This window comes from Vitis riparia, chromosome 9 (genome assembly GCF_004353265.1).
Source record: "Vitis riparia cultivar Riparia Gloire de Montpellier isolate 1030 chromosome 9, EGFV_Vit.rip_1.0, whole genome shotgun sequence".
NCBI lineage: Eukaryota > Viridiplantae > Streptophyta > Magnoliopsida > Vitales > Vitaceae > Vitis > Vitis riparia.
The window spans coordinates 4124173-4133639 of NC_048439.1; the positions used below are offsets into that span (position 1 = coordinate 4124173).

The window sequence follows — 9467 nt, forward strand, 5'->3', positions numbered from 1 at the left end:
TATACATCTTGGTTGTTTTTCATCAAGTTAGTTTGATCTCGTAGCTTTATACTATAATGTTATACTTCATCGACATAGGTTTTATTATATAGTTTCAAAACCATCTTTTTCAAAATATATTTATTTACTATTTCTAATAATTAATAAATATAAAAAAAATACTTTATAAAAGAATTTTGATATCTACAATATTAAAATTTTTTAGGTTACCAGCATACACCAAATGCCTATACGTTACTACGTACTTTGAAACCGCAAAGCACTCTTGTTTTCTTGTTTTCACATGCTCTTGTTTCTGACACGTCTGGGATTCGCCCGCCTCCGTCTCCAAATTTTCTCCAGCCAATGAGAAGGAAACGAAACGACGTCGCTCTATCCATTCCAAACGACGTCGTTGCTGTTTTTCTGAGCTTGAGATTGGGGGTTTTGGCCTCTTTGCTTTAGTCTAGTTTCAAAACAACAGCCGGAGCAAGATCTTGGCAATGCCGGAGCTGGCCGAAAGTGTTGTAGAGTAAGCTCTCCGGATAAGAGGCTAGAAATCGATTGTTTCCGCAGATGTCGTCACCTGCTCCGGCTTCATCGGCGACCACCAACAGGACCAGTCCACCACCTCCGCCTCCGACTACAAACGGAACCATTCAAGCTCCTGTCGCTTCTCCTCCGCCTCCGGGGGGTCCACGTCCGCCGAGTGGATTGACGACGGCGACACTGATTACGTTGATTGTTGGAATTGTGATTGGTGGACTGTTTGTGCTGATTGGTGTGGGAGTTCTGGTAATTTTCTGTAGGCAGAAGAAGAGGAGGGACCAGTATGGGTTGACCAATGTCTCTGGATCCAAAGGTGAGATCTTTTTATTATAATCATCGCAGGCGTTTTTGAAGTAATTTCCTTACCTTTTACGCACAGAATTGATTTGATTTCGACTCTGAGAAGCAAAGAATTTTTTTTAAAAAAAATTGCTTCACAATGTTCAGTCGTTGAGAAGTGATGGCCATAAAAACTCCGTTCTTCTTTTAGGGTTTAATGGATCTTCTGTGAGGTCTACGTATTTGGTGTTCAGTGCTGGAAATTTAGTCGGGAAATTCAAATTCATATCCTAATAGCCATGGTGGTTTCTGGGTATGATTGTTTGGCGCAGTGGCTCAATTTTATGTTTTCTTAGAAGATAGGTGTGAATTGGACTTCCTCATGGACGTTAAGTCGGTCATTTGTGTTCTTTTATTTTGGTAGAATTCAAAATTGTTTTTCTCCATAATTGTTCAAAATATAGGCGTTTAAGAAACTTCCATCAGCTGCCTCAAGCTCGATTTATTTGGATGCCTTTGGTGACGTTCCCATGTTATGCATAAACATGCTTTGACATAATATGTGAAAGAGAATGGGGAATCCAATACTATGTGATATCACCGAATAACAACTGCATCATTAGTTTTAGTTTTATTTCTTTATTTTTTTTGTGTTGAACGTCAGATTTGGCACCTAGTATGATCTTAGAAATGCCATTTTCTGATGATGTAAGCAGTGATGGGAATGTTTCCGCTCTATTTTAGTGCAGCAAGATGCAAACCCATTTGTATCCCATTGGGGTGGAATAATTATAGTGCCCTGAGTTTATATATATATTTTGTTTTTCACCCTAACCTGAGTTATTATCATCTTTATAAATGGTCATGTTCAATTATCAATTCCTTTAACCCATGAAAAAATCTCTTTCCCCATGTGTTATATCTCTTTGTCCTAATTCTGTTTTTTTCTTGATCAGAAACAATGAATTCATTGATATGTACTAATAGCTACGAGAAGGATGAGAAATTCTTCCAAAATATACAACTATTTCTTCCATCCATGCCCTCTCCAGCATTTTCTATTCCCTTTGTATATCCTTCAGCTTGTGCCAAATTGCTTCTTAGTTCGTATCACAAAATCATTCATCTTTTATAATGTGGACAAGCGATTTCAATTGTCACTTACTTCTCCTTATTCAGAGATTTCCTTAGTTATCCATTTCTGTGGTAATATCCTTCCTTATCTTTCAGACGTTATTTCAATCTGTGGGTTCAATAGCTTGTTTGATCATGACATGAGTGGTTTGTGAACTTTGATGTGTCCACTTTTTTTCAGCATTTGGAAAGCAATGTCTTTCTTATCTTGTAATGGTTTCCCAACAAAAAACCATAAAAGATGCCAATTAAAATAAGCAAAACAAAATGATCAAACACAACTCCTCATGAATTATGTGGAAAACCCTTATAAGGAAGAGAATCCAGGGGCACTATCAAACAAATCCATTAATCAATGATGAAAGGTATAAGATATTTTCTCTCATTTAAACTTGAGGTTACCACAAGAAAGATGGACCAAACACAAAGTTGTTATTACGGGGCCTAACGTAGTTGACTCAGTTATGATTCAAGAACTTGAAGCTATTAGACTAGGCTCCAATTCAAGCTAGAAGATAGCTCATTTACTGTATGTTTACATTCTCATGTTGTTACAAGGTGTTTAAATGGACAACAAATTGGCTGTGGAGCCGCCTATAAAAAAAAAAGACTGTAGAGCTGTTCATGGCACCTTTATGAGATTATCTCTCTCGTAAGAGTGTTGCTTGGCATTTATTTTGCCTTTGTTTATAAGGGGAGTTAACTTTGCTTTGTCAAAAATGCACAAAATGCCAAGGATATATTCTTGTTACCTAATGAATCCCTCTATTCTTAGAGGAATGTAATAAATGATGCTAGAGGGTGTGCTTATGACAGGATGTAAAATTATTCTGGCATTTACTAATTTTTCCTTACCTTTTCCAAATATATATAAGCATTGCATACTTGAAGGTCTAACCTTGATTAGATTTGGTTATTTTGAATTAATTGTCATAAATTAATTAAGATTGTGTCAAGTTGTTTATCTTTATTAGATTTGGGTTGCTTTTTGGATGCATCCCAACTAGATTCTGTTGTTTGATATTAACCTAGATCAAACTTAATCTAAAACTGATTTTTGTATATGTTGTAGTTAAGAGTCTTGTTTTTGTGCACACACACACACATATATATATATTCTTGTTTTCATAAGATAAAGAAATGCAACTAGTTCTACTCTGGAAAGCACAGTAGAGAAGTGTGTGAGTTGTAGTCAGTCTTCTATAATTAGAAGTTTCCTGCACCTATCATAAAGGAGTTCTCTCTCTTTTTCTCTCTCTCTCTCTCTCTCACACACACACACACACTCACACAAACACACATATCTTCTTCTATAGTTACTATTTTAGTATTTACTTTCATGTTCAAGTTAAAATTATTTCATGAAGGAATATAGCTTAAGCACACTTGCATTTTCTGATTTTCATATGTATCCCTATCTGATTAATATCTTTCGAACACACAAAAGCATCAGTGCAATCTTCTAGATGATTTGAATTGTTTTCTTAGCATTGGTTCCTTCCATTATTTATCTTTCTTTCTCCTGTAAAATTTCCATTTATCATAATCATATACGCAACTTGCAAGTTCAATTTCCTGCTGTTTGTGTTCTACAGATGACCCTTCTGCCCCACTTCAGCACTGGCAACAGAATGCACATCAGCCAACAAATAATACAGATCCAATGCTACCAAAGCATGCTCCTCTACTGAGCATTGGGTCAAAACCCCAACTGTCACCAGTGCATATTCCTGCTTCGCCACCACCAATGGGCATTTTGGGGACTGAGAAGCCACTTGCACCACCATCCCCAGGCATCTCCTTGGGTTTCTCAAAGAGCGCATTCACATATGAAGAATTAGCAATTGCAACAGATGGCTTCTCCAATATTAACCTCCTTGGTCAAGGTGGCTTTGGGTATGTTCATAAAGGAGTGCTTCCAAATGGGAGAGAGGTTGCTATTAAGCATTTAAAAGCTGGAAGTGGGCAGGGTGAACGAGAATTTCAGGCGGAGGTTGAGATCATTAGCCGTGTCCACCACAAGCATCTTGTTTCACTGGTTGGATACTGCACCACTGGGGCTCAGAGAATGCTTGTTTATGAGTTTGTTCCCAATGGCACCTTGCAACACCATTTGCATGGTGGGCCCTTGCATTGATTAAACTTGATTGCTTTAACAGTCATCTCCTTGTTCTGAAACATTGTAGGTTAAAAAAAAAAAAGGAAAGAATGGATTTTGACTCTTGCGACACTTAGAACAATGGAAAGCCTAATATGAAGTGAATAAGTTCTCAGTACTCTCGTGTTTGGAGCACAAGAAAATAGATACGTCCTTGAATTCAGTTGTTTTATGCTCCAAAATGAAAATAACCACAAGTTTCTTTTCTTTTCTTTTTTCCATATATTCTGGAAATTTTCCCCGTAGTACAGGCCTAAATTCATCTTATATAAACCATTTATTTTGATTGGAATAGCCTTATCATCAATGACATCATGATTGTAACTGCATCATTTGCTTTCCCCCAATTAATCCAAGTGCAGCTGAATAATGCACTTGGATGCTTCTATACTGGGTTACTGTTTTACTGGAACAAACACTACTGCCAAGATGTTCACCTTCCATCTTTTGTATATCTGCGTCATGTTTTCACTTCTATGTTTCAACTCTGTAGGTGCCATATGCATGTTGGAATGTGATTCCTGCGTGCTTCACATCCTAAGTTGTTACTCATATGTGCTCTTTTTTGAACTGTGATCTTACCTGAGAATGTTAATATTGCAGGTACGGGGAGACCAACTATGAACTGGGCAACTAGAATTAAGATTGCTCTAGGCTCTGCAAAAGGATTGGCATACTTACATGAGGACTGTGCGTTTTCTTCCTGTCCTTCTAAACCATAAGTTGGCTTGAGATATAGGTGTTGGAGAATAACTTCTTTTCAAAATAATACCATCTGCAGGTCATCCCAAGATCATACATCGTGATATCAAGGCAGCTAATATTCTTCTTGATCATAATTTTGAGGCCAAGGTGGGATTCAGAAAATAGATTCATTTAGTATGATTCTGGGTTGGTTTTCAAATACATCATATTTATTAACAGTTCCTATACACAATCTGTATTCCAAAAAAATTGAATATAGAAATCCGTTTCATAAATAAGTCGGTAGTTTACAAATGCAATCTTAGTTTTTGCTTAGGTTTAACAAAATGAAAGAATATGTCATCCTTACCTTTAAGGGTATGTTTTAAATTTGTGCATATGCATCATTTTCAAATACCTGTGGGGTCTTTAGATGAATCATTTCATTTAGTTTTACATAGCATTTGAAGGTACAAACACATTATTCTTATGTACTCATTAAATCAAGATGGAGTCATTCTAAAAAGAATATGCTATACAACCAAAAAATGATACCATGCATGAAAGTAATTTCATCTCTTCAAATGTCCAAAGTGATTCACGTACATAAGAATTGGCTCTACTCAAGTTTCACTAGAAAGCAATAAACACATTCCAGATGCCATCTTAAGCTACATGGACTACTTTCTTTTCATATTCAAATCTCCTGTAACCTTGTGTCATGATATGTTTGTTCTTGAATCCTCCGTTCAGGTTGCAGATTTTGGACTTGCTAAGTTTGCTTCTGATACTGATACTCATGTCTCCACCCGGGTAATGGGAACTTTTGGGTAAGATCTATTTCTTATTGTTCTGCAAACAGTTCGATTGCCGCTATGTATTGTGTTTCGAAAAGCATATGGTTCTGGATGTATTTGATTTCAATTTTTTTTTGTTGTTTTTTTTTTCTTTTTTGTGAATTTTTTGAATCAGTAAATTTCTTTTATTCATACGCACATTATCTGCTGCAGTTACTTGGCTCCTGAGTATGCATCAAGTGGGAAACTCACTGATAAGTCAGATGTCTTTTCCTTTGGGGTTGTGCTTCTGGAGTTGATCACTGGACGCCGGCCTATTGATAAAACTGAGAATGAGAGCATCGTTGACTGGGTGAGTTTTAGCCTTCTTTGCCAGTGAAATTGTTTCTAACAGTCAATCATACATGCAATTGTTGGTAAATAGTTCATGTTACATGTCATTTAGCAATCTTTCCAACAGTTTGGAAGAAGAGAAACAGCCATATCTTACAATAACTGACAATTGCTTATGGCTTAAGTGGAATTTGTATCATTAGTCTTTCTTATTCTGGTGTTTTGTGCTAAGGAAATTGTGGGTATTTAAGTTGCTTGAAACTGATTTTTGGTTAATATTTACTCATGAATTATGGATTAGAACCAGGGATGAAAAATTGTTTTCCTGACTCATTAACTGACTTAGAACCATGCTAGGATGAAGTTTCTTGTCAGAAATTCCATTTCATGAATCCTGGATTACCAATTTGGGAAAGCTAACTTAGTTCAATCACATGTAATCATATATAATAAATGTAATTCTATGTATAAAAGTTGCTGTAACATATACAAAATATATGTAATTACTATGTGCAATTATCTATATACAATTTAATAAAATTTCATGCTGTCCATAAGCAGATCCTGTCAATATCATGATTATTGTGTCTGTCTATTGTCCAAAGCTGATATTTACCTCATTTTTGGCACTTGTGGTTAAGCTGTTAGAAAAGGCATGAGTGCCTATGACTCAACAGATTATAGATGACTGAAAACAGAAAATGAAAAAAAAAGAGAAGAAAGAAAACTAATTTAGTCAAGCCAGTACCAATTACTACGCATAAGGTTTTATTGGTCTGTTTGTTATGTTTTTTAAAATAGTTTTCAAAAAACTGTTTTTAGAGCAGTTCTCATTTGTTTTTGAGATCAAAATTTTGTTTGGAAATTCAAGTATAAAAAGTAGTTTTCTTGACTTATCCTCTATGAAGGTAATGTGCACTCATGTACAATGCAAAAGTTTCAAAAATATCCTTTATAATTTCAAAATTTTCTAATAACACTGTACAGAAAAATTCTTGAAAACACTTCAAACTTGTTTTAGAAAACAACTTACTTTCAGAACAAATTCTCAGAAAACCATCTTCAATAAAAAATTTGTCACATGTGTTTTTGTTGTTTTATATTAAGAATAGAAAATTGTTTTCAAGAGCAGTATCCAAACAGTTTATTTCCTTTTATGGTAATTTGCTCTAGTCATGGTCCATGTGGTCAAGTATCATTGAAGCATTTCTTCAATATTGCCATTACAATTCTATCACTGGTGGAATAAATATAAAAAATGGATTATTACTACTCTTTTCACCTCCTTTACCATATTGTTACCACCTTGCTCAAGTGGTAAATAATGATTAGAGGAAAAAAAGTGAAAATCATAAAAAAATAATAATTTTTTATTTAATCATTAGTCGCCACCTAGCAAGGAGGTAAAAAAGTTGTAAAAGAGGTAAGAAGAATAGTATTTTCTGTCAAATATTAGTATAGCACAATGAGTTTTGAAAAACTGATGTCTTTTAGGGTGTAGCTCAATGGTAGTGCCATCTAGCAATGAACCAGGGGTCCCGAATTTGAGCCTTCATGGTGCTGCCATTCAAACAATATCACTTATGTAAAAGAAATCAAACAGCTTGATCATTGCATTGCACTAAAGTTTTGCATTTTCTCAAATAGAACCAATCAGTTCAAATTGTTCCAATGATTTTATTGTTACATTCTTTGTTTATCAATAGAAGTATGAAAAAGTTTCTTCTTCACATGAAAATACAAAATAGAGGACAGGGATCCAAGCCTTGTCTGAACTTTACTTAGTTATACAATGACCAACACAAAACTCCTTATACAACAACCAACACAAAACTCCCTCTCTTTCTTCCAAAATTGTCTCAAGTGAGGGCAGATGCTTGTGTGTAAAGTTGAATTGACATTGGAAGAAATGATAGTCATCGTGATAAAATTCTAGGCAAGGCCTTTGCTCACACAAGCTCTGGAAGAAAGCAAGTACGATGCTCTTGTTGATCCAAACTTGCAGAAGGACTACAACTACAATGAAATGGCTCGAATGGTTGCTTGTGCTGCTGTTTGTGTGCGTTATTTGGCACGTCTACGCCCGCGAATGAGCCAGGTAATAGTTCTAAAATCAAGTTTTGACTCTTTAAGGCTTATTTTGCTTACCAGCTCTCTCCATTGGGTCAGTTTAACCCAGATTATATAGTTGAATGGACCAACTTCTATATGTTATGAACTGTAGGATCCTCATGCACTAATTATCCTTATCATACAACTTCACCATTGTTGAAATTCATTATGGACTCTAAAACACAAAGACCTTGATCTGCATGCTTGCATTTGACCCTTTTACAATCACTGTATATAAAGCAGGTAGTCCGAGCCTTGGAAGGAAACCTACCGCTGGATGATCTAAATGAAGGAATCATACCTGGGCACAGCAGTTTTCACTGTCGCTATGGTAGCTCAGATGATGACACTATCCATGGCAGTGAGGATCTGAAGAAATTCAGGAAGATGGCATTGGAAAGCCATGAGCAAGGTAGTATAGAGTGCACTGTGCCCATCAGCGCATCTGATCCTCACACATCTAACTCGAGCTTTTGGGGCCAACAAACTTGCAAAGAGGTGGAGATGGAGAAACACAAGGAAAACATTCAAAACTCAAGTGAAAGCTCTTAACAACTGATGCTCATTTTCGAAGAGAACCAACCCCAGTTTTCAGATCCTATCCCTTCCACGTAGAACCTGAAAAGCAAAAAAAAAGGGTGCTCCCTAGGACTGTTGGTCAGCATAAAAAAAATCAGGTTTCTTCATCTCAGTAGATCACATGTACAGAGAAGTCAGCTTGATAGATGAGTGATTTATTTATCTGATTTTTCATATTCTTTCTTCAAAACATTCGTGCGAGCTTACACCCCTCTAAACAGTGGTCATATAATGGAATACTAGATTGCCTTGTTGTAATAATATATACTAGATTAGATATAATTCAGTAGAGAAGAAAAAAAAAAATCCAAGTTTAGGTGAGGGTGGAGCTAGTATCTTGTATGTATTGATGTTTGTTCTATATATATTATGCAGTAGTTATGGAGCGAATCAGTAGAAATGCAGTCGGTTTTTTTATTAGTGGTATTTTGTCTTATTTATTCAGAGCCTTCTGAATACATATTTCTCATAAAGTTGTTCCAGTTTCTCAAGATATTTAAAGAAGGCATTGTAAAGATTTTTCCAAGAAATTTCTCTTGAATGGAGCTTTGATCATCTCATCCCAAACTACTTGGTTGACCTATCCAAAGTTTAAGAGTAACATCGTTGCACCCTCAGTCTCCATTCATCAACAGGAGATTGAGATTGTAATGTACTTAACTAATTTGGGATGTGTGATTTCTGAGGAAATCTCCCTTTAGCAATGGTGAGACATCGGGAATTTAACTGTTGCCACTGGTTTGTGGTGTTTGATGTTGTTCTCTAAAGATAGATGAGATTTCTTGGAGTGGTGCATGATTCTAGATAACTCTTGTACATAGGTAGTGTTTAAAATTTTCTAGAATTATAGAGAATGATAAAAG

At 35.8% G+C, this 9467-nt stretch overlaps 1 protein-coding gene across 1 annotated transcript; it reads left to right on the top strand.

The window, feature by feature from the left end:
* The first annotated feature begins 288 nt into the window (after positions 1-288).
* Positions 289-8997, top strand: LOC117921542 (proline-rich receptor-like protein kinase PERK1). The gene is made up of 8 exons (XM_034839453.1): positions 289-841; positions 3537-4061; positions 4703-4789; positions 4881-4951; positions 5537-5613; positions 5794-5932; positions 7850-8011; positions 8269-8997. The coding sequence occupies exons 1-8, from the start codon at positions 556-558 to the stop codon at positions 8575-8577; spliced, it is 1656 nt and encodes a 551-aa protein (XP_034695344.1). The 5' UTR covers positions 289-555; the 3' UTR covers positions 8578-8997.
* The last annotated feature ends 470 nt before the right edge of the window (positions 8998-9467 follow it).

What these genes read in the sequence shown, in the direction of transcription:
- LOC117921542 (XM_034839453.1), top strand. Translation starts at nt 556, where the DNA reads ATGTCGTCACCTGCTCCGGCTTCATCGGCGACCACCAACAGGACCAGT. An exon ending in GGCATACTTACATGAGGACT is followed by an intron (nt 4,790 to 4,880) that starts GTGCGTTTTCTT and finishes TACCATCTGCAG; the next exon opens with GTCATCCCAAGATCATACAT. An exon ending in TACGCCCGCGAATGAGCCAG is followed by an intron (nt 8,012 to 8,268) that starts GTAATAGTTCTA and finishes TATATAAAGCAG; the next exon opens with GTAGTCCGAGCCTTGGAAGG.